The sequence below is a fragment of the Vulpes lagopus genome, chromosome 2 (genome assembly GCF_018345385.1).
Source record: "Vulpes lagopus strain Blue_001 chromosome 2, ASM1834538v1, whole genome shotgun sequence".
In the NCBI taxonomy this organism is placed as follows: domain Eukaryota; kingdom Metazoa; phylum Chordata; class Mammalia; order Carnivora; family Canidae; genus Vulpes; species Vulpes lagopus.
Window position 1 is genome coordinate 65,322,542 of NC_054825.1, and position 25,561 is coordinate 65,348,102.

Sequence of the window (25,561 nt, forward strand, 5' to 3'; positions counted from 1 at the left end):
CTCTGTCATTGGCTCTCAGCAGTGCCGTAATCTGATTTCTTTAAGCTTGTTTTGCTCAGTTCTTACTGAATTGCTCAGATCTGTCATTCAGATAGTTTTCAGATTTTTGCCCACTGTTTCAAGTTTTTATTCCCACTCCCTTTTTTTCTGGGACTTGAATTATGTGTGTGTTGAGCTACTTTGCTGTTTTTTGTTTGGTTTTGCTTTTTAAATATTTTATTTATTCATGAAAGACACAGAGAGAGACAGAGACCTAGGTAGAAGGAGAAGCAGGCTCCCTGTGGGGAGCCTGATGCAGAACTCTATTCCAGATCACAACCCGAGCCAAAGGCAGATAGATGCTCAGCCACTGAGCCACCCAGGTGCCCCTGTTAAGCTACTTTAGTTTGTTCCACAGGTTGCTGATGTTGAATTCCTTTTGTTTCCCTCTAGTCTTTTCTCTCAGTATTCATTTTAGGTAGATTGTATTTTTTTCCAAAGATTTTATTCATTTATTTGAGAGAGTTTATGTTTTGGGGTACTGGATTTTATCATTCTGTTAGGGAGTTGTGGACTTATTTTAGCATGGAATTAAGTTACTTTGGATTAATATGATCCTTTCAAGTCTTGTTTGTTTGTTGTGGTACATAATGATCTAGGTCTAATTTAGCCCTTCTAATTAGGTATTACTATTCTGAGGACCCTTTCTAGGTCTTGTGTTTTGAGATCTTTTACTCTGGCTAGTAGCAACACCAACTGTTCCCTGCCCTTTATCAGCTTCAGGAATTATTTGGGTGACCATGGTTTAGTAGTTCTTATATCTGCCTTCGTTCTTATGTTTAAGAAGACCCTTCTGCATATATTGGGAACTTTCTCGTGGCTCCTTCCTCTTTTTGTTTTTTGTGCTACAAACTCTAGCTCTGTTGGCTTCTACAAACTGTGATACGATTTTTTAAAAAGGGTTTATTTACTTATTTTAGAGAGTGTGTGCTTGAGTAGGGGGAGGGGCAAAGGGAGAAGGAGAGAATCTACAAGTAGACTCCCTGCCTGCTAAATGGGGAGCCTGACACAGGGGCTGACCCCTTGGGGTCATGACCCCAAGATCATGATCTGAGCCAAAATCAGGAGTTAAATACTTAACTGAACCACACAGACACCCCTATGATTTTTTTTTTTTTTTTTTATCAAATCCGTGAGACTGTCTGGCACCACTGGGTATCTGCTTCCTACATAGTAGTGTTTTGTAGTGCTTCTAGGTAGAATATAATTGCTTTTTCAGCCCTTGGCCCTGGGCCACCCACGTCATCATTGTATATATTATTTTGCATTCTCTTGAATTATATATATATGAAATTGTTGAAATATGTACTATTTTGCATTGGATTCTTTCATGAAGCATGATAATTTTGAGATCATCCATATTGTGTTTACTATTCTCATATTAGATATTCTCATGCTGAATATTATTCTGTTATATGGTTTACTACATTTTGTAGATACACTCAATTTAGAGGACTACATCATCAAGTATTTTTACTGTTCTTCTATGTTAAGGATATTAATTTACTTGTACTATAAAACTAGAAAGTTAAATTATTTTCATACTCTTCATTGGTTTGTTTATTTTAATTCAGTTTTTCATTGACTGATTTTTTGAAAGGTCTTCTTAAAATTTCATTTCTTTCCTTTAGGTGTTTTTGTGGTCGCTTGGTCAAGCAACATGCTTGTTTTACTGCAAGTCTTGCCATGAAATATTCAGATGTGAAATTGGGTGACCATTTTAATCAGACATTAGAAGAATGGTCTGTGGAAAAGCATACAGAACAGAGTCCAACGGATGCTTATGGAGTCATAAATTTTCAAGGGGGTTCTCATTCCTACAGAGCTAAGGTATGTCACATATTTTTTTTACTTCATTTATCTTGTTATCTAAATAACATATAATACATTTGTTGTCTGAAATTTTGTGTAGCAGTAGATCAAAAAGCATTTCTTTGTGTATTTTGAAGTTCTTTGTGTAGGTGCATATAAATACAGAAGTGTTACATCTTGAACATTTTATCATTATGAAATGCCTTAATCTTGTCATTTACTTTTTTTTTAAGGATTTTATTTTATTTTATTTTTTTTTGAGAGAGAGAGAGAGAGAGAGCATGAGCAGAGGGTTGGGGGAGAGGGAGAAGCAGATTCCCCCCTGAGCAAGGAGCCCAATGTGGGGCTCCATCCCAGGACCCTGGGATCATGACCTGAGCTGAAGGCAGGTGCTTAACCAACTGAACCACCCAGGCACCCCTCTTATGTCGTTTTTTTTTTTTTTTTTTTAAGATTTTGTTTATTTATTCATGAGAGACAGAGAGAGAGAGAGAGAGGCAGAGACACAGGCAGAGGGAAAAGCAGGCTCCATGCAGGGAGCCTGACACGGGACTCGATCCCGGGTCTCCAGGATCACACCCTGGGCTGAAGGTGGTGCTAAACTGCTGAGACACCTGGGCTGCCCTCTTTTGTCTTTTTTTTTTTTTTTTCAAAGTCGGCTTCTTAAATCAGCATAGCTAAATTTTTCTTCCCTTTTACTTTTATTTTTTTCTTTCAAGATTTTATTTAAATTCAAGTTAGTTAACATGCAGTGTGGTATTTGTTTCAGGGGTAGAGTTTAGTGATTCATCAGTTATATTTATCACCCAATGTTCATTACATCAAGTGCCCTCCTTAATGCCCATCGTCCAGTTACTGCATTCCACCAGAACTCCCCTCTCTAGCAACCCTCAGTTTGTTTCCTTAGTTAAGGGTCTCTTATGGTTTGCCTTATGGTCTCCCTCTCTTTTTATCTTATTTTATTTTTCCTTCCCTTCCCCTATGTTCATCATGTTTTGTTTTTTAAATTCCACATGAGTGAAGTTATATGGTATCTTTCCCTGATGGATTTATTTCACTTAGCATAACATACTTTAGAGCCATCCACGTTGTTGTATATACTAAGATTTCTTTTTCGTGGCTGAGTAATATTCCATTGTGTATTATATATATCATATCTTTATCCATTCATCAGTAAATTAATATTTGGGTTCTTTCCATAGCGGCTGTACTGGATATTGCTGCTGTAAACATTGGGGTGTAGGTACCCCTTTGAAAACACTATTTTTATATCTTTTGGATAAATACCTAGTAGTACAATTGTGGGGTTGTTTGGTAGTTCTATTTTTAATTTTTTGAGGAGTCTTCATACTGTTTTCCAGAGTGACTACACCAGTTTGCATTCCTACCAAGAGGGTTCCCCTTCCTCTGCATCCTTGCTAATAACATCTGTTGTGTCCTGAGTTGGTTTTTAGCTGTTCTGACAGGTGTGAAGTGAGATCTCATCGTGGTTTTGATTTGTATTTTTCTGAGATGAGTGATGTTGAGGATTTTTTCATGTGTCTATATGTCTTCTTTAGAGAAATGTTTGTTCATATCTTACTCCCTTTTAACCTTTCCTTATGTTTAAGAGGTTTCTTTTTAAGAAGTACGTTTTTTTGAGTTTCGTTAACTCTCTTTTTCTTTGTCCTCTTTTCTTGTTTGCTTTGGATTAAATATTTTTTATTTTCATCTTCCCTTATTAACATGTTATTTATACATTCTTTTTCTGTGGATTAATCTTTTATTAAATGCTACAAAACACAATTTATTATAATTAGTCCTTTTACTACTTTTTGGACAGTGCAAGTGCAAGAACCCTTTAGAATACTTAAAACTTCATTTATTTTTCTCATGACTTATGTGCTTTTGTTAGTATAATTTTAAGCCCCCCAAACATAATTATTTTTTATTTATATTTATCAGCATTTTACCCTTTATGTTGTTCTTTGTTCTGCCTGCCTCCCTGCCTTGATAGGAAAAGCAGTGCTAAAGGTGGGCCCATCTCTCTTAGTTTTCCTGTTCTTTTGGATCCTGATCCCACTTTTCACTGCCTTGGAAACTCTATGATGCCTTCAGACATGTTTATTTTCTAGTTTCTCTATTCCTAGGGGCAGAGTTAGTTCAAAACAGTCTAGTCTCCCACTGACCAAAGTAGAACTCCTCATTTATTCCTTACATAATCTTTTTTTTTTTTTAACTTTAAGCTGTTTTCCAAACATGACTTTATGCCATATATAATGATGAATTAAACAAAAGCAGGAAGACTTAGTATAGAAAAGAATCTTGTTATAAATAGCCTTTTTAAAAATTAATTTATTTGAGAGAGAGAGAGAGCGCGCATGCGCGCACTAGCAGGGAAGGGGCAGAGGGAGAAGCAGATTTCCCTGCTTATCGAGTCGGGAGCCTAATGTGGGGCTCAATCCTAAGACCCTGAGATCATGACCTGAGCCAAAGGCAAATGCTTAACTAACTGAGCCACCCAGGCACTCTCATGGCATACATTCTGGAGTCTTCTCAGTTCTGTAAAATTCTGCTATTTTGGGTTCTGATATTTTAGAATATTTTTCATTGGTATTTGATCTCTGGTGGTAAGCAATGGGCAGTATATTGTTTTGCAAAGAAACTTTGTTATAGGGACACCTGGGTGGCTCAGTGGGTACGTGTCTGCCTTCCGCTCAGGGCATGATGATTCTAGAGTCCCAGGATCGAGTCCCACATCAGACTCCCTGCGTGGAGCCTGCTTCTCCCTCTGCCTATGTCTCTGCCTGTCTCTCTCTCTGTGTCTCTCATGAATAAATAAATAAAATCTTAAAAAAAAAAAAAAACTTTGTTAGAGATGATTAAAAATGTTTTTCTTTCAACATAGGAGCATTTCAGATTTATTTTTTATTTTTAAAGATTTTATATATTTGAGAGCGAGAACGAGAGAGCACAGGGGGAGAGGGAGAAGCCGACTCGCAGGGAGTCTGACACAGGGCTTGATTTCTGGACTCTGGGATCACAACCTGAACTGAAGGCAGATGCTTAACCAACTGAGCCACGCAGGTGCTCCGAGTATTTCAGATTTCTTATGAGCTAAATCATATAGGTACATCCAAGAAAATGAATAAGAGTAGTTATAGCAAGTAAGTTTTGTGATGTCACTTAAGACATACCTAATTTTCTTAAATCTTATAAACCAAAGGAACTTACTCCACAGATGTGGCAGCTTATTTTCTATAGAATTAAAAAAAAATTAAATCTCTTAGGGCGCCTGGGTGGCTCGTTTGATTAAGCAGCTGCCTTCAGGTCGGGTTGTGACCTTGGGGTCCTGGGATTGAGCCCTGTGTTGGGCTCCCTGTTCAGCAAAGAGTCTGCTTCTCTGTCTCCCTTTGGTGTTCTTGCTTGTGCTCTCTCCCATATGCTCTCTCTCTCTCAAATAATTAAAATTAAAAAAAAAAAAAACTTGTGAATCCATCTCAATGCTTTGAAAGATTGAGTAAATTGGATGAATGGTAATTGAGTTTATATAAATAGGAAGAGGAACATATTTATGTTTTAAAGGTTAGAAATTAGAGTATTTCTGCTTCTTTAGTTCTTACAGAATGATTTTCCAGCTTTAAAATCATTTGGTTGGGGTGCCTGGGTGGCTCAGTGGTTGAGCGTCTGCCTTCAGGTCAGGGCGTGATCCTGGGGTCCCGGGATTGAGTCCTGCATCAGGCTTCCTCCTTCTCCCTCTGCCTGTGTCTCTGCCTCTCTTTCTCTGTCTCTCTCATAAATAAATAAATAAAATCTTTTAAAAAATGAAATCATTTGCTTGCTGTTGTTTATTCCTTGGAGTGTTAAGTGTATTAAAAGTAACCTATCAAATCTACTTTATAATAATCTGATCTAAAATAACATTTTTCTAATGTTGTATAATGTTGCATTATGACACCTATGAATATATTCAGTGCTTTAAAATGAATATGAATATATTTTGTGCTTTAAAAATCTTTTTTAGTATGTGAGACTATCATATGACACCAAACCTGAAGTCATTCTGCAACTTTTGCTTAAAGAATGGCAAATGGAATTACCCAAACTTGTTATCTCTGTGCATGGAGGCATGCAGAAATTTGAGCTTCACCCACGAATCAAGCAGCTGCTTGGAAAGGGTCTTATTAAAGCTGCAGTTACAACCGGAGCCTGGATTTTAACTGGAGGAGTAAACACAGGTAATGTGAGGATTATACCAATTTTATTTAGTGTATTTGTAAATATTTCATAATATTAATTAAATATTTGAAATAATAACACCAAATATCAGTATATTCAGTTTTTCTGTTAAATAATCTATATAGTTCCTAAGTATAAATGGTAAAATGTAAAAGTATATTTGGTTTTCATTTACTCTTAAAAAATAATACACATTAAAGCAGGTATTGATAAACTATGGTCCCAGGTACGAAACCCAGCCCACTCCTTATTTTGGAAAATAAAGGTTTATTGGAACACAGCCACACTCATTTGTTTTTCTATTATATATAGTTACATTTGTGGTGCAACAGTGGAGGGGTGACTAGCCTTTTACCTTGCAAACCCTGAAATGTTTACTATTTGATCCATCTTAAAAAAAGGTTATTGATCCCTATTACCAAGCCAAGTGTTAATCTGAATACCAGTAAATTGATATAAAAATGGCAGTCCATGGCCTACACAGTGGTAAGAAATAGCTTTCAAAATTAGTTTAAAAAACCAAAATTAGTTTTTAATATACTATAATTTTTCATTCTATATCTTCTCTATGACATACAGATTAAAAAGAAAAATTAATATCCAAAGCAAAATATAATTATGACTTAAATTAACTTGCAGACATTTTACTATGAGGGGTTTTTGAACCTCATTGTATGTCAGGCCTTCTTCTGGCTGCTGAAGATCCAAAAACAAAGAAAATATTTACCTTTGTGGAACTTATATTCTAGCAGAGGAGATGCAGATAACAAGCAGATAACTAAATATGTTATATGTTAGATAATAAGAGTTATGTGATACATGAAATACAGAGAAAGGATGATGAAGGTTGATGGAGAGGGCATCATTAATAGGGTGACATTTGAGTAGATTGAAGGAAATGAGGGAGCAAGTTAAAGGTAATGTGAGGCAGAGATTTAAAAGAAAAGAAGCTGCTAGTGTGTTGGAAGAATGGTAAGAAGGGTCCAGTGTAGCTGAGTAGGATGAACAAGGAGTATTTGGTGATGAGGTCGTAAAGTTATGGGGGTGTGATAGAGGATAGGATGGGATGGGGTAAGGAAAGGTGGTGAATAGCAGGGTATTAGGCACATCATTATAAAGCCTCATAGGCTGTTAGAACACTTTTGCATTTACTCTGAATTAAAGAAGGGATGGTTTTAAGCAGGGAGTTGACAAGAGCAAAGATCACTTGGATGATGTTTTGAAAATAGACTGTGAACAGGCAAGGCAGTAAATTGGAAGACCAGTTAAGATGCTATTTCTATAACCTAGGTGAGAAATGAGATCTCATGCTTTATAAAAACCAAACTGAATGTTGTATTGGTTTTCTAGGGCTGCCATAATAAAATACCACAAACTAGGTGGCTTAAACAAAATTTATTTTCTCAGTTTTAGAGGTCTAAGATCAAGATGTTAGCAGCTTTGGTTCCTCCTGAGGCCTCTCTCCTTGGCTTACAGATGGCCACGTTGTCACTGTGTCCTCTTCGCCATGCATGTGCATTCCTGGTGTCTCTTTTTGTGTCCAGAATTTTGTCTTCTTAAAAGGACACCAGATAGATTGGATTAGGCCCCACCCCAATGGCCTCATTTTTAAATGTAAAGCTGCTTTAAAGGACCTGTCTCCAAATACAGTCACATTCTGAGGTACTGGGATTAGGATTTCAACATAGGAATTTTGAAAAGGATACAATTCAGCTCATAAGTGATAATGAGGAGCCATGTGCTCTTTTAAAATGTCTTTTCTACTTTTCTAATTTTTTGATTCAGTTGGACAACTTTTGTAGTTGCTTGTTGTGTGTGTGTGTGTGTGTGTGTGTGTGTGTGTGTGTGTTTTGCTTATGGTCCTGAGCCATACTCTTCATTTTCTTTTAGATGATGTGTAGAGCAATAACAAAAAACTACAGTTACTTACATGAGGAATCTAAGAGAGGACTAGGCCTAACAACATGGTAAAAGTTAACTTTTACGTGTGTTTCAGGCAGTTATAGTGATTTGACATTGTGGGGTTTTTTGTTTTGTTTTGTTTTGTTTTTAGTCCTTGTGTTTTCTTTTCTAAGTTTTGTCTTTTGGACCTTGTCGCTTTTTATCTTCTCTGTGTAAAGAAAAATATCACCAATTATAATGTTATAGATTGAGCACAGGTTTATTCTGAAAACAATAACTACTTTCAAATAAAGTGAATTAAATTTTATATGAACAGGTGTGGCAAAACATGTTGGTGATGCCCTCAAAGAACATGCTTCCAGATCATCTCGAAAGATTTGCACTATTGGAATAGCACCATGGGGAGTGATTGAAAACAGAAATGATCTTGTTGGGAGAGATGTAAGAAGATTTTAAAAATTTCTTGTATTTGAACTTGTGTATAAACAAAACTAGGGCAAGAATAGTGCAAGTCACCTTAAACTACTCATGATCATACCATACTTTTCAAATTATTTTTTTATTTTTATTTTTATTATATTTTTTTAAAGATTTTATTTATTCCCGAGAGACACAGAGAGAGAGAGAGAGAGAGAGAGAGAGAGAGGCAGAGACACAGGCAGAGGGAGAAGCAGGCTCCATGCAGGAAGCCCGATGTGGGACTCAATCCTGGGACCCCAGGATTACGCCCCGAGCCACCCAGGCGTCCCTCAAATTATTTTTAAAGAGTATTTTGCTTCTCTTTTTTTCCCCTTTTTTCCTGAGGTTTTCTTATGATCCTTTCAAAAATGCATTCACAGATAGAAATAGTTGTCATTATTGTATTAGTACATTTTTGTTTCTTTTTTGTGTAACTATTTCACACCTTTTCCAAATCATGCCAGTCTTTGTAATTACATTTTTAATGACTATATGATATTAAGAATTAGTTTTACTGTCATTAAGAATAGTAACCAAACGATAGCATTTTATTTGAGTAGGTTAAGAACATGTGAATTGGTCATAAATATTTATCAAGTACTAAAAAGGAATTCCTGTATAATAACGATCATTTTCAAGTACAATTAAATTCCTAATATCAATTTTAAAGATTCTGTTAGGGCTAGAAAAATCTATTAGATTTTCTTATTTAGTGTCCTTTGTACATTGCACTTTATCTACTAATAACCTAACAGTTTCTTCACTCTATATACTTATTTATTTTCTGTTTCTTTTGCATGCAATAATAAAATAATACATATTTTGCAAAAGTGTTGAAATATAAACGTATGGTTTGGCCCACTCTTGGTTAATCATCAGCTGTCTTAAAAATTTGTGCTTTTTTGACATATTTTTTGACTTTTTTTTATGTTACTATATTGTAAATAGTATTTTACCTCATTGTCTTTACAGATTATTTCGAAGTTTATTTTTTCCTTATCTTATATTTAATTCTGCTCACTAACTGTTATGTTTGCTGTTGTTTAGGTGGTTGCTCCTTATCAAACCTTGTTGAACCCTCTGAGCAAATTGAATGTTCTGAATAATCTACATTCCCATTTCATATTGGTGGATGATGGCACTGTTGGAAAGTATGGGGCAGAAGTCAGATTGAGAAGAGAACTTGAAAAAACTATTAATCAGCAAAGAATTCATGCTAGTAAGGGAATTTATAAATTTGTTGCTCAGTTCCTTTTGTAGCAAGACAACGTACAAAACAACAAAAATAACTGACCTTAGACAAGGTAGAAAGACTTAGGGAAAGAAGTCTGAGGCCAAATAGGGTACTCAGATACTGAGGCCAAAGCCACAGAGGTTCATTGGAAGCTCTGTTGGTATTGTAATCCTATTGCAGCTGAAGGAATTCAGAAATATTCTTAATGTGTGATATATTCTATTACCTGATTTGAAATTCAAGATTAAAGAGTAAAAGAGGAAAAAAAAATACTTTATTGCAAAATGCATCTTGTTAGAAGTTTTTTACCTGAATAGGTATTACTCTTTAGTAGATATGTCTTAAAATTCTTGACACTTGTCTTCCTTTCCAACCATAGTCATACTTTCTGGTTCAAGATCTAGATTTTTATTTTCAAAAAGAAGAAATTTTGTGATCTTAGGACACCAAGAAGGTGGGCTCTGTGACAAAGTGAAATAGAAATACAAAATTATAGGTTTGATGTATTCATATTAAGATGGAGTCATATCTTCTCTTCAATCCTGTAGGAATGTATTAGAATCCTACAGTTGATTGTATTTGGATTTTCTCACTGCATTGCAGATTATTGTAAAAACAGAAATTGACATTCTTCACTAAATCTTTTGTGTTACTCTTGAGGAGGTCCCGGATTTTTTTTTTTAATATGTATTTATTTATTCTTGAGAGACACACAGAGGCAGAGACATAGACGAGGGAGAAGCAGGCTGTCTTTGGGGAGCCTGATCACGATCTAGGCCGAAGGCAGACACTCAACCACTGAACTACCCAGGCGTCCTGGTCCTAGATTTTATTGATCAGTTCCATTTATGTAATTCTAATTCTGACTCTGTCATTGGCTTCCATGTTAATGTCTCAGTGTATTTGAAACCAGAAGTATGCATTTTAGAAGTGAATAAAAACAAATGTACATTAGAAGTTCAACTCATACAGTATTAAAAAGCAAATGAGGAATGCCTGGCGGGTTGGCTTATTTGGTGGAGCATGTGACTCTTGAATTTGGGGTTGTAAGTTAGAACCTCACATCGGGTGAAGGGATTACTTAAAAAAATCTTTAAGACACAAACTAAAAAATGAATTGGTGGTATAAATTTCTTGTCAAGAGTTCTATTAGTGAAATATACAAAATAATTTTTACTTTTCAGTGAATCTGAATTCCAGTGCATGCCTAATCATACATTGTATTTTCTAATTTTGTCATTTAGAACAGCCCTTATGTTAATGAAAAAGTAATTTATTCAGTATTTACTTCATTTAGGTTAGATTATTACCATGCTGAATGCTTGACATCAACTCACCTCTCTTATAAGACATTATATTTTGACTTTATTTTGTGTTTTGATTGAGTAAAAAATAAGATTGAATTACTGTGTTTTGCCTAATATCTTACAATCTTTTACTTTTTTAAGGAATTGGACAAGGTGTCCCTGTGGTGGCACTTATATTTGAGGGTGGGCCAAATGTTATCCTCACTGTTTTAGAGTATCTTCAAGAAAGCCCTCCTGTTCCAGTCGTTGTTTGTGAAGGAACAGGCAGAGCTGCAGACCTACTAGCATATATTCATAAGCAAACAGAAGAAGGAGGGTAAGTGTGTGCTTAAAAAAGATTTCAATAACTATGTAAAGAGAATTGTGGTTTTTTAGAATATTAGATTCATTTCAGTATTTAATGGACATGAAAATTTGAAGTTTAATATAATACCTTCTTATAATTTGAGGAAATAGCTTGTCTGATACATTATTGGATTGAATTAAAATATAACAGTCTTCTTGGAGGATAATTTTGCAAGATCTGTCAAACGTACAGAGGCATGTATCTTTTGACCCGCTAATTCCATTTTCTAGGAATTATTTATACAGATGTATTTTTATACATAGGAAATACATAAAAACATAAAAAGTACTCATTACAGTGTTGTTTACAAAAGTAAAAGATTGGAGCAAAATAGAATGTGTATTAAGAGGTCTAGATAAATTATGATATATCTATATAACAATAGTTTGTAGCTAAGAAAAGTTGGTAACTTTATACTAGATTTGGGAAAATTACCAAAAGTACATACATGGAAAAAGGCAAGCAATTGAGATAGAACTGGGCAGATAGAATATAGTGGGAAGGAGACTTTCACTATGAATTTTCATTTTTATATTTTAAAATGTTTTATATCATTACATTTTTGAGCCATATTACCCATTGAGGAAAAGAGAAAATGTGAATGTGCTCAGGTTTAAGACATTTTGGTGAAGTAGTGCTTAATACACCATAATATCTTAAAATTATCTTTATAGAGTATTTTATAAAATGTGAGTAGTGCTACTGCAACACATGCCCTGAAAACAATTCAAAGTAATTCAAAGAGAATAATAACTCCAACATTTATTTTTCTCCCATATGACTTTTGTTGGGAGTCTCATAAAGGACAGTATTTCACTCAGCGTCAGGTATTTAATATTAATACATTATCTCTAAAGGTCTTATGTGGATTCACCTATACTTCATATTAGAGTCTACAAATAATAGAAATTGAAATTGGTGAATTATGTTTCCTCTCACTACAGTAATCTTCCTGATGCAGCAGAGCCTGATATAATTTCAACCATCAAAAAAACATTTAACTTTGGCCAGAGTGAAGCAGTTCATTTATTTCAAACACTGATGGAGTGCATGAAAAGAAAGGAGCTTGTAAGTAGATTTCAACAGAACAAGCCTTTTTATTTCATTCAAAACATCATAAATTGGTGAAATATATATTTTTTTAAGATTTTATTATTTAGTTTTTATATTTTTTTTATTTATTTTTTTTTTATTTATGATAGTCACAGAGAGAGAGAGAGGCAGAGACACAGGCGGAGGGAGAAGCAGGCTCCATGCACCGGGAGCCTGATGTGGGATTCGATCCTGGGTCTCCAGGATCGCGCCCTGGGCCAAAGGCAGGCGCCAAACCACTGCGCCACCCAGGGATCCCCAAGATTTTATTATTTAGGGAGAGAGTGCATGTAGGATAGGGTAGAGGGGGAGGGAGAAGAAGAGAGAGAAAGAAAAAGAATTCAAAGCAAAATCTGCACTGAGCACAATCCTGTGACTACAAGATCATGACCTGAGTGTGAAAACCAAGAGTTGGACGCTTAACTGAATGAGCCACTCAGGCACCCCGAAATACTTTCGTTTTTTAATTTGGATTAAGAAAAAAAATTTTAAAATTTATTTATTCATGACAGACACAGAGAAAGAGGCAGAGACATAGACAGAGGTAGAGGCAGGCTCCTCACAGGGAGCCTGATGTGGGGACTCAATCCCAGGACCAGGATCATACTCTGAGCCAAAGGCAGACGCTCAGCCGCTGAGCCATCCAGGCATACCTGAATTTAAAATTTTAAATTATTTTTTAACCATGTCCAGATACATTTATTGTTTTGTTCAAACAGAGTGATATCACAGAAGGGTTATAGTTTTATATGATACTGAGACATACATTTGCACTTCTGTTTTATGAAAATTTTAATAACGAGGCCTCAACAGGTTATATTTAGAATCAAGGAAGAACTATAAAAAGTCATTAATAGCTTCTCTAAAATATATTAGGAGCAGCGCCTAGCTGGCTCAGTCATAGAGCAATGCAACTCTTGATCTCAGGGTTGTAAGTTTGAGCCCCACATTGGGTGTAGAGATTACTGGGGGAAAAATATCTAAAAAAAATTTTATTTTACTTTGATTGAATGCTCTAAATAAATTAAAGATCAGTGTTGCTTAATTTCAGTCATCTAAACATGGGCTTAAATTTTCAGTGATACAATTTTTTAGCAATTATAAAAGGTAGATGATAACAGGATTTGATCTCTTGTTTTTCATTGCATTTCCTTTTTGTACACAATAAACTTAAAAAATGTGTATGGGGTTGAAATAGTCTTTTACTTTATGAAAAGTCTTATTAAATGAAAACCTCTCAAGTGGCATTTCACTTCAAATAATTTAAAGAAATTTCCAGTAAAAGGATTGAAGAAAACATTTTTCATTCAAGAACACATATATAGGGGCACTGGGTGGCCCAATAGGTTAAGCGTCTGCCTTGGGCTCAGGTCATGGTCCTGGGGTCCTGAGATGGAGTTCTGCATTGGGCTCTTTGCTTGGCAAGGAGTCTGCTTCTCCCATTCCCCTTGCTCATGCTCTCTCTTTTTCTCTGTCAAATAAATAAAATATTAAAAAAAAAAAAAAAAGAACAGGGATATAGTACTTGAATTAAATGCTCCCTCTAGAAAAAACATTAAGATTTACTCAGATATGTAATCTGTAGTCTCAGGCCATTAAGTTGCTTATTCTTTTTTTTTTTTTTAAGATTTTATTTATTTATACATGAGATAGAGTCAGAGACATAGGCAGAGGAAAAAGCAGGCTCTCTGCGGGGAACCTGATGCAGGACTCAATCCCAGGACCTGAGGATCATGACCTGAGCCAAATGCAGACACTCAACCACTGAGCCACCCAGGCGCCCCAAGTTGCTTGTCTAATGAAGGACATAAAATAGAAGATAGGTCAAAAAATGAATATAATATGAAACTAAACATTTTGAGCATACTTGTCATTTTTATTTGGTAAACGATGAAAGGTTTTTAATTTTGTGGGGGGTTTTGGTTGAAATGAAGTAATTTCTGACCAACCCCCCCAAAAAATCTTTATCTCCCATGTAGTTTGAAATTACTTTCTGTTTTATATACCTTATACCTTAGCTTTGAAAATACAAAGGCATAATATTATGAATTGATCTTTAAATAGATCACAGTTTTTCACATTGGATCAGATGAACATCAAGACATAGATGTAGCAATCCTTACTGCACTGCTTAAAGGTAAGATTTTAAGACTTTATTTCTAAGATCTTATTTATAGCCTATTTATATAACACAGGACTTTTTAATCTAGCTAAATGTTTGGGAACTGAATTTTTTTAATAATTGTTCTTTGTGAAAGACACAGTGCTAGCTTTCTGTGACAGTAAATGGGCTTTTCTTCTTGTCTTGTAGAAATCTAAAAGTTTTTAAAATTTCTAGCAGAGTTTTTGCCACCAGACCCATTTAATTATCCTATTAAGAATGTTCCACATTTTTAATTGGCTGAAAGTAGGTGTTTAAAGGTAATAGGGTCTTGGTTGATAGAAATTAAATGTTCTTAAAACATGTTTTCATTATGAAAAGAAATTTGGAAAGAAAGCTAGTGGTATGCTTGAGGATTCAAGGGTTAATGCACATCACATTAAACTGTGTTGTCCTCTCATTACCTTGCCAAAGACATCCAACCAATAAAACAAATATAGTGAAAAATCTTTCCAAAAATAGGAAGCTAAAACTTGTCCCATCTGGGTGGGTATTGAAAGTCCAAGTATGTAGTGAAATGGCAGGAACAAAGCAAGAAGACACTATGTTGTTGTCTTTCACAAGAAGTTCCCAAATATTAGATCATAATAAGTTACCTATAGATCAAACATTTAAAAAATACTGTAATAAAATATATTTACACTTTGGGAACAGAGATCAATAATAGAAAATCCAGAGAAATAAAAAGAGAACACCTATATTTGCCATATACTTTGTCCTAACCACTGTGTTCTAGTGTTTTACACTGTTGATCATTTAATCTTACAACAACCCTAACAGGAAAATTTCCTATTATTTCCTCATTTTATAGATGAGGAAATTAAGGAATAGGAATCTAAAGGGACCACAGAGTTGTTATAAATTAATAGTAAGATTATGAATACTTCATAGAAAAATGAGTCAGAATTCATGTAAAAGATGTTAGCAGAATAATATAAATGCTTGGGGAAAATGTGGAAGGATGGTCAATATTATAATTAAAACAAAGTATATCTTAATAAGGAAGCATTTTAGTCTCCTTGTGGGTATTATACCATTGATGGGTGGTATCACCTTTCTGGAACATATTATGGCAATATATCAAAAGTTTTAAAGTATTCTTTACCCAGCATTTTGTCTTCTACATAATCATCCTATTTTAATAATCAAGCATGTGCATAAAAGTATACTCACCAAAAAATTCAAAATAACCTGAATGTCCACTAGAGTGTTTGTTGAATCAACTTTAGTATTCCTTTAAAGGGTATTAATATGTATGTAAGATAAATTTATATGTACTGTTCTACGAAACTAAAGTATGATGTTAAGATACATAAAATAGGCTACTGAATACTTTGTATAGTATCATGCACTTCTGCATAAACGATTAAAAGTATTTGTATGAATTTATATATGAGCAGAAAAGCACCTGTAAGGATGTTTTTTATAATTTTAACACAGTACTGTCTCTGATAGATCATCTTTGTTTTATTCTTACTGTTCTGTATTCTGAATTGTTTGCAATGAGTGAGACTGTGTGTTTTCTGTAGTTGGAAAATAAAAGTCCTCAATGTTGGGGGTAACCTTATTTCTGTGAGACAGGCTACCTCTGAACAGTGACTGACATGAGCTTATATGAGTTAATTAAAAGGGAATGCGGAGAATTGGTAAGTGTTCACATTTTAATGGAGATAAATTAATTGAATTTGACAACTGTTTTCTTTATGCAATTAGGCACTAATGCATCTGCGTTTGACCAGCTCATCCTTACACTGGCATGGGATAGAGTTGACATTGCCAAAAATCATGTGTTTGTTTATGGACAGCAGTGGCTGGTATGTAAATAATCTATATACATGATGCAATTAAATTAGACTGCCTAATAACAAAGTATTTGCTGGAACTGTGATCTAGCTTGACATTTTACGTCTGCCTAAAATGCAAAATTAGTTTAGCTAAACATTTCTACAAAATCCAGATTTATTTAGGATTTAATATAGCTCACGACAAAACCTTTCTTTTTATAGGGTTTGGATCACTAAAAATCCTAGAACTGAAAGAAGTCTTAGAAATTGTGCCTTGTATATCTCTGTGTATTAGGGATATTGGCCTATAATTTTCTTGTGGTGGTGTAATCTGATTTTGGTATCAGGATAATGCTCGCCTCATAAAGTAAGTTTGGAAGAGTTTCCTCCTCCTGTTTTAAAAGATGCTTTGGAAGATGTGGTTGGAAGAGATTAAGGATTGGTATTAATTCTTCTTTGAATGAATGTTTGGTAGAATTCACCAGTGAGCTGTCTGGTCCTGCTCTCCTGTTTATTGGTAGATTTTTGATAATTGATTCAGTCTCCTTACTAGTAATTGATCTGTTCAGATTTTCTGTTTCCTTATGATTCAGTCTTGGTGGGTTGTATTTCCCAGGGATTTAGCTGTTTAATTTTGTATAAAAGGATTTCATTTATTTGAGAGAGTGCAAACAAGAGGAGTAACAGAGGAAGAGGGAGAAGCTGGTATCCCTCAGAGCAGGGAGCCCATAGGTTGTCCAGTTTTTTAGTGTATAATTGTTCATAGTTTCTTATAATCATTTGTATTTCTGTGGTACTAGTTGTAGCATATTCTGTTTTATTTCTGATTTTGAGTCTTTTTTTGTTGTTGAGTTTAGCTAAAGGTTTCTCTGTTTAACCTTTTGTTTATCTTTTCAAAGAATCAGCTCTTAGTTTCATTGATCTTTTTTGTTTCTATTTCATTAATTTCTAATCTCTGTTATTTCCTTCCTTCTACTAACTTTGTTTTGTTCATTCTTTTTCTTATTCCTTGAGGTGTAATTAGGTGTTTGAGACTTAGAAAAATTTCTTGAGGTGTAGGCCTTTATTGCTATTAGTTTTCCTCTTAGAACTGCTTTTGCTACATTTTACAAATTTTGGTATGTTGTATTTCCATTTTTAATTGTCTCAAGATAGTTTTTGTTTCTTCTTTGACTCCTTGTTTAGTAGCATGTTGTTTAATCTTCACATATTTGTGAATTTTCCAGTTTTACTCATGTAACTAATTTCTAGTTTCATACCATTGTGGTTGGAAAAGATGCTTGGTATGATTTCAGTCCTTCTAATTTTATTATTTATTTATTAAGACTTGTTTTATGGCCTACCGTATAATGTATCCTGGAAAATATTCCATGTGCACTTGACAAGAATATGTGTTCTTTTGCTTTTGGATGAGATGTTCTGTAAATATCTGTTAATTCTATTTAAGACCAATATTTTCTAACTGATTTTCTGTCTGAATGTTCTATCGATATAAGGGGTGTGTGGTAAAGTATGCTACCATTATTGTATTGCTATCTCTTTCTCCCTTTGTGTCTGTTAATATTTGCTTTATATATTTAGGTCCTCTCTAGGATGCATAAATATTTATGCAGATTATATCTTCTTGTTTGATAGATGTCTTTATTATTATGTAATGCCTTTTATTACAGTGTATGGTTTTTTTTTTTTTTACAGTGTATGTTTTAAAGTGTGTTTTGTCTGAGAGAAATATAGCTATTCCGTCTGTCTTTTTGGTTTCCATTTGCATGGAATATCTTATTCTATACCTTCACTTTTAGTTTGTGACTTTACATCTAAAGTGAGTCTCTTGTAGGCTTCATATAGGTGATGAGTCTTGTTTTTTTAATCCATTCAAACACTGCGCATTTTCATTGGCATTTATTCCATTTACATTTAAAGTAATTATTTATAGATGTGTACTTACTGCCATTTTGTTTATTGTTTTCTGGCTTGATGGATGAATGGACAAGGAAATTGTGTATACATACAGTGGAATATTATTCAGCCATAATAAAGAGTGAAATCTTGGTATTTACAACAACATAGATTGATCTTGAGATCATCGTGCTAGGTTAAATATAAATACCATACGATCTCTTTTGTATGTGGAATTAAAGAAAAATTAAGCTCATAGATACAGAAAACAGATAAGTGATGGAGAAGTGGGAAAAATAGTTGGAGTCAAAAGGTTAAAAGAAGAAGAAAGCAAGCAAAGAAATAGTCTTTTATGTATAAGAGAATTCATTGTACTGTTATATTAGATGTTTAAACCAGATGGTCTTTACCATCTTATTAATGGGAACAATCTTTTCCCAGTTTTGAGGATAAGAAACCTTAGTATTATTTTTTACTTTTGTCTTTCTCATATATTCCAGTCCAATTCCATTTGTAAACATTTTCAGGTCTACTTTCAAACTACCCAATTTTTTTTAACATCCTGGTCCAATCTACTGTCACCCTTCTATGTTGTTTTAGGGGCATCCTGTTTGATTCCTTATTCTCATTCTTCCTCTCCTTTTAGACAGAAGATGGATAACATCACATTTATGCAGAACATAATCCAGAGCCCTTATGATGGCTTGTAGGGCTTCACATCTTCTGTCCCGTTACTACCTCTCTTACCTTCCATGTTAACACTACTCCCTTTTGACTCTTTTATGTAGTCATATTGGCGTGTTCTTTTTTTTTTTTTTTTTTTTTTTAGATTTTATTTATTTATTTGAGAGAGAGATACAGAGATAGAAATAGAGAGCACAAGTGGTGAGGAAAGGGAGAAGCATGCTACCCTGCTGAGCAGGGAGCCTGTTGGCAAGGCTCAACCCCAGGACTCTGGGATCATGACCTGAGATGAAAGCAGAGGCTTAACTGATTGAACCACCCAGGCACCTCTTTATAGGCGTGTTCTTAAAACATACCAAGAGTGCTCCCCCCATCTTTATACTTGCTGTGTTTTCTCTTTGGTACAGTATTCCTCTAGATACCTACCTGGACTTGATTCCTTTTTCTGGTTTCCTTAAAAAAACAAAACCCAAACATATTTATTTATTTAAATAATGTCTACACCCAATGTGGGGCTCAAACTCAAGACTCTGATATAAAGAGTTGCACACTCTTCATACTGAGCCATCTCCTCAGATGTAAAGGCTTGGTCAAAGCCTTTTTCTTCTATGTATATGTGGTTTATCTTATGGGTTTGTTTTGCACAATGTTAGCTATTTGATTTTGTGCTTTCCTTCCTGTTAGTTTGCAGCATAATTGTCTTACTGTTTTCCCTCTTCGTTATTAGAAGTTCAGAATGCATTAAGTATATGAAGAAATGTGAAATAAAGCAGATACTTCTTCTTTAAACCTTTTTTCCTCAGATGTGGAAATTTTATCGGGCTTTATTGTTGTTTTAGGGCAGTGATTATACCTAATTCAGAAAGAACACTTCTTTTTGTTCAATTCAGATAAGACACATAAGTTTCTTTTTTTTTTTTTTTTAATTTTTATTTATTTATGATAGTCACACAGAGAGAGAGAGAGAGGCAGAGACACAGGCAGAGGGAGAAGCAGGCTCTATGCACCGGGAGCCCGATGTGGGATTCGATCCCGGGTCTCCAGGATCGCGCCCTGGGCCAAAGGCAGGCGCCAAACCGCTGTGCCACCCAGGGATCCCCGACACATAAGTTTCATTATGACCTTTTTGTTATGTGAAAATTGACTTTCATGAAGTGCTTACTATACAAATTTTTATTTAAAAAATTTTTTAATATGTCTTTTCAAGATTTTTATTTTTTTATTTTTGTTCATGAGAGACACACAGAAGCAGAGACATAGGCAGAGGAAGAAAAAGGCTCCCCGCGGGGAGCCTGATACAGGACTCAATCTCCGGACTCTGGGATCACGCCCTGAACTGAAGGCAGACACTCAACCACTGAGCCACCCAGGCACCCATATGCAAATTTTTATTTTTATTTTATGTTTATTTTTTAAGATTTTATTTATTTATTCATGAGAGAGAGAGAGACAGAGACACAGGCCGAGGGAGAAGCAGGCTCCATCCATGGAGCCTGATGTGGGACTGGATCCTGGGACTCCGGGATCACGACCTGAGCCAAAGGCAGATGCTCAACCACTGAGCCACCCAGGTGTCCCCCAATACAAATTTTTAAAAAGCAATATAATGACCTATTGTGATAAAGACAAAAGTCATTTATAATAAAAGTAGATATTTTAATGCAGAGGTCTCAGGAATAGCAACGTATAATTGGCTTAATAAATAATTAGATGCACTTATTTTATATAGGATCAGTATAAATGCTGCAGTTGTGAGTGCACACTAATACAAGAATGTTGTTGGTAATTTAAATTCCATGGGGAGCAGGAAAACACCCATTACTAGTATAGGACAAAGAAAGAACAGGAAGAAGACCAAGTAGAAATTAGAATAAACGTTAGTTTATGTTAGAATAAGTAATAACATAGCAGAATTATTTGTATGTAGTAAGAGAAAAAGAATATCAACTAAAATAGGAATAACATGCCATGATAAATTACCAGTTAATATGAGAAAATGAGTAAGTTTTACAGTGTTATTAATTAGTTTGGCCTTATCTTTAAGCACAATGCCAAAATATGTTCCTTGTTATGACATAGAACTAAGTGATGAAAAACACTGCAGAAAACATCTTTCTTCTTGAAATCCCATCATGTATAAGGGTATAGTCTATACCCTTAAATTTAGTTTATACCCTTAAAAAGATCTTGGTGATGGGGTACCTGGGTGGCTCAATAGTTGAATGTCTGCCTTTGGCTTAGGGTGTGATCCCAGGATCCGAGATCAAGTCCCACATCGGGCTCCTTGCAGGTAGCCTACTTCTCCCTCGGCCTGTGTCTCTTCCTCTTTCTCTGTCTCTGTGTCTCTCATGAATAAATAAATAAAAAAAAATTTTTAAAGGAACAATTTGTAAATGCTGATATACATGTGTTCTATTAAACAGCACAGATCGTGTTGCTATTTGGAAATACAATTTTTTCTAATGGTGAATAATTTAAAGTTCTAAAGAAAGCTAAATATCATCTTATCTAATTTATATGATAGTTGGATTTCTGGAAAGTTCGTTTTGTAAAACAAACCATGACAATACTTTGTATGTAAAGCAGAATTATTGCATTTTCATTGATGAACATCTAATGGGATAACAGAATTGTGTAAAATATGGAACAATTCCTTTTTAAGTAAAATTGTCTGGCTTGTGGTATGATCTTTGGTATCCTTTGAATATTAGTAATGATCCTCAATTATTGAAATGATCCCTTCAAACTTGAGGGGAAGAACACTGGGTGTTAGATACTGTGTTGGCAAATTGAATTTAAATAAAATGTTAAAAAAAAAGAAAAGAGAAATCCCTCTAAAAAACCTTTCCTAAATGTCGAGATCTGTTGCTCTAAGGTATTTTTCTCCTAGATTTACTTGATAATGGATTCCCCACTCCCACCCTCCCCCCACCCCCCACGTAACACTTTCCTGCAGAAATACTGCTTATGGAATGTTTTTTGGGGAATGCTACTCTGTAGAGGTTTTTTCTTTTATTTCCTTTATACCTTAAGTCCTAGCCATTTACTAATTTTGCTTTTTGTTGGGGAGGGGCAGAGGAAGAGGGATAGAGAGACTCTTAAGCAGGCTCTACATGGAGCTGGATACAGGGCTTGATCTCACAATCCTGAAATAATGAACTGAGCCAGAATCAAGAGTTGGACACTTGACAGACTGAGCCTCTCAGGCCTCACCTATTTTGCATCTTTTAAATTTTGTTCTAAAACTGTTGAGAAACAAATAAGGAATTGCATTTAGAACTTTTAATCTGTGGGGCACCTGGGTGGCTCAGTGTTTGAGCACCTGCCTTTGGCTCAGGCTGTGACCCCAGGGTCCTGGGATTGAGTTGTACATTAGGTAGGCTCTCCATAGGGAGCCTGCTTCTCCCTCTACCGAAGTCTCTGCCTCTCTGTGTGTGTCTCGTGAATAAATAAATAAAATCTTAAAAAAAAAAACAACTTTGTATAATTAGATTGTGTGAAATATATTCATTAATTTTTATATTTTAGGTTGGATCCTTGGAACAAGCTATGCTTGATGCTCTTGTGATGGATAGAGTTGCATTTGTGAAACTTCTTATTGAAAATGGAGTAAGCATGCATAAATTTCTTACCATTCCTAGACTGGAAGAACTTTACAACACAGTAAGTATGTGTCAGAATTCTTTGTTGAATAAGCTTTATCATCTTTGGGAAGTGTCATTTTACCTGGACATATCCAGTTCCACTGCCAAGACCTTTAATGATTTGCTTGATGACTTGGAAAAATTACTGCCAGTCTTAGGGTAGATTGGTTATGTGACAATCTGGAACTTGTTTCTGGAACTTGTCTTTCCTTGTTTCTGGAGATTTTCCCTGATACCATAGCCACGTAAGAAGGAGGTAAAGTGTTTACAGCTGTCTCCCATTTCTTCCCTTCACCACTTTTTAAAACTGTAGGATCAGCTTCTTCATTAAAAGTCACTGTATTTCCTTTTTTTTCCCCCTTCTTGGTGGTCGTTTATTACACTAAATTTCATTGGATGCCTTTTCGTAATGGAGAAATTACACATTGTGTTTTCTTCTTTTTGTTTTTTACGTTCATAATTTTAACCTTGTGATATCCCCTTTTAGCTTACATACCATTTTTCATTTTTTTTTTCTAAAGAGCTCCTGAAAACTGTTCCCTATACAAAGATTGTCTAGCATTGGAGAGAGTAAATACTGCCCTTCTTACTGGTTTTCCATGTTACCAACATTATTTTAAATGAGCTATAATTTTGAGGTACACTACTACCAAATCCTAGTTTTCTAACTTTGACTTCTCTGCAAAGCTCTCTGTACATTGATCAATTTCTTTGTATCTCCTCCTTTTCATGCCTAATGTTATTATACTTTGTCCTTTTAGTAGTCATACTACTTCAGTAATCTAATCTCCTGTCCTTTCTTCAAATCAATTCTTTAAACTAATCATTATAATCCTATATTTTACCATATCTTTCCCCAGTTAAAAAATCTTTGATAGCTCCCCAGTGTGTATAGAATAATACCCAAACCCTTAGCTTGATTTTCTTTTTTTTTTTTCTTTTTTTTTTCTTAGCTTGATTTTCAAAGCTCTTCAGCTTTTGAAATTTTGCCGTAGCTAACTTTATCACTTGGCCTTTTATTCCCACCCCCACCTTCCCATACTAGATATTTTGGTTATGTTGTCTACCTACTATTTTCCCAAAATATAAACTGTTTAAGAAAGCATTTGTTTACAAAGTTTTGGTGTGTGTTTTTTTCTCAGCTACTCTTCACTTACTGGAATTGTATTCATTATTTAGAATGTAGTTTAATGCCATGCCACTGCCTCTGAACCCATGAATCAACCCATTGGCATAGTTAGTTGAGGATAATTATATCTTTCCCTTTGGATTGTAAATTTTTTTTGAGTAGGGATTATATTTTTATTTTCCTCCATTTTTTTCTTAAATAGTGTCTAGCACAGTTAGATTGAACTTTGTTGACATTCTACTTGTTCCTAGCAAGCAGATATAAAAATTAAAAGGATTATTCATTGTGCTGCAGTAATAATTTATCCCTGAAATGTAAATAATTTATCCCTGAAATGTAAAGCTGATATAAAATAATAGAAATAAGGCGCCTGGGTGGCTCAGTCGTTTAAGTATCTGCCTTTGGCTCAGGTCATGATTCTGGGGTCCTGGGATTGAGTTCTTCATTGGGCTCTCTGCATTGTGGGGAGTCTGCTTCTCCCTCTGCCCCTCCTTACACTTGTTCTCTCTTTCTCACTCTCTAAGTTTTTAAAATTTGATACCATTAGCAAGGCAAATACTTAATTGTGTAGCTCAAAGTTATTAAGATAACAGTTACTTTTCATACTGATGAATTTTTTTTAATGTTAAAGGATTATAAAACACAAAGAAGTGGTTCTCAAGCTTTGTTATCAGGGTCCTATTATATAAAAATTGTTGGGCTTAAAAGCTATTTTAAAGTGGGTTTGTTTATGTTGATATTTACCATATTAGAATGTAAAACCAATATTTTTTAAAAATACTAATTTTAAGTAATAACAATAAATCCATTACATGTTAATACAAATAACATTTTTCAAGAAAAAAATAGATTAGTGAGGAGAGTAGAATAGTTTTACCGGTTAAAATCTCTTTAATGTGTAGCTTCATAGAAGGCAGCTTTATTTTTTAAGATTTTTAATTTACTTACTCTTGAGAGACACAGAAAGAGGCAGAGACATAGGCAGGCTCCCCATGGGGAGCCTGATGTGGGACTCGATCTCAGGACCCCGGAATCATGACCTGAGCCAAAGACAGATGCTTAATCCCTGAGCCACTAGGTGCCCCAGAACCTTTTAAATTTAGCTATCACACAGCAAGAATCCTCTGGAAACTACACTGAGAGTTTCTCACTGAACACTGAGAGAAATGAAAAAATGCGAATAACATGGTTGTTTTGTTTTGTTTTAAGAGAGAGAGGGAAAGAGAAAAGGTTGGAGGAAAAGGGGAAGAGAACTTTAAGTAGGCTGAGAGCGGAGCCTGACGAGCTCAATCTCATGACCCTGAGACTACCACCTGAGTGGAAACTAAGAGTCAGATGCTTAATTAACTGGGTCACCCAGATACCCTAAAGGGAAATAACATCTTAACATGATTCAGAAAATACTTTTGATCTCATGGACCGTCTAAAACAGTCTTGGGGGCTTTCAGGGGACCACACTTTGAAAACTGCTCTATTAAAGTATATTTATTTTATACTAAAAAATTATATTTAATACACAAAATTAATGGATTTAGATAAAACAGAATTCTAAATATTACATTTCTATATTATATACAGTTAGAGAAAATACAGTGAAACTTGCTAATACCTAAAAAATATGAAATACTTCATATCATTTTTAAAAAATTAATATGGAGCATTGCCAGAGAGAACTCAGCTCCTGAGTATCGGATAGATTAAATATTGTAAAAAGAGAAAGCGCAACAAAGTAAGGCAAAATAGAGTTTATGTCTGTTATTAGGTACAGTTATCTTCAGGTATTATATAGAATAAATCAATAAAATAATGTTTTAAAGAAGTCAGAGGCTTACCCTGTGAGATTTGAAAATCTGT

At 34.8% G+C, this 25,561-nt stretch overlaps 1 protein-coding gene across 2 annotated transcripts in view; it reads left to right on the forward strand.

The window, feature by feature from the left end:
* Positions 1-25,561, forward strand: part of TRPM7 (transient receptor potential cation channel subfamily M member 7) — a 118,568-nt gene that overhangs the window by 37,020 nt on the left and 55,987 nt on the right. For both annotated transcript variants that reach the window (XM_041741650.1, XM_041741660.1), the window contains exons 4-12: positions 1,671-1,869; positions 5,855-6,068; positions 8,288-8,412; positions 9,478-9,649; positions 11,113-11,287; positions 12,262-12,385; positions 14,474-14,546; positions 16,284-16,384; positions 22,463-22,597. In XM_041741650.1, coding sequence (XP_041597584.1) covers positions 1,671-1,869; positions 5,855-6,068; positions 8,288-8,412; positions 9,478-9,649; positions 11,113-11,287; positions 12,262-12,385; positions 14,474-14,546; positions 16,284-16,384; positions 22,463-22,597 — 1,318 coding nt within the window. The remainder of the gene's footprint in view (positions 1-1,670; positions 1,870-5,854; positions 6,069-8,287; positions 8,413-9,477; positions 9,650-11,112; positions 11,288-12,261; positions 12,386-14,473; positions 14,547-16,283; positions 16,385-22,462; positions 22,598-25,561) is intronic.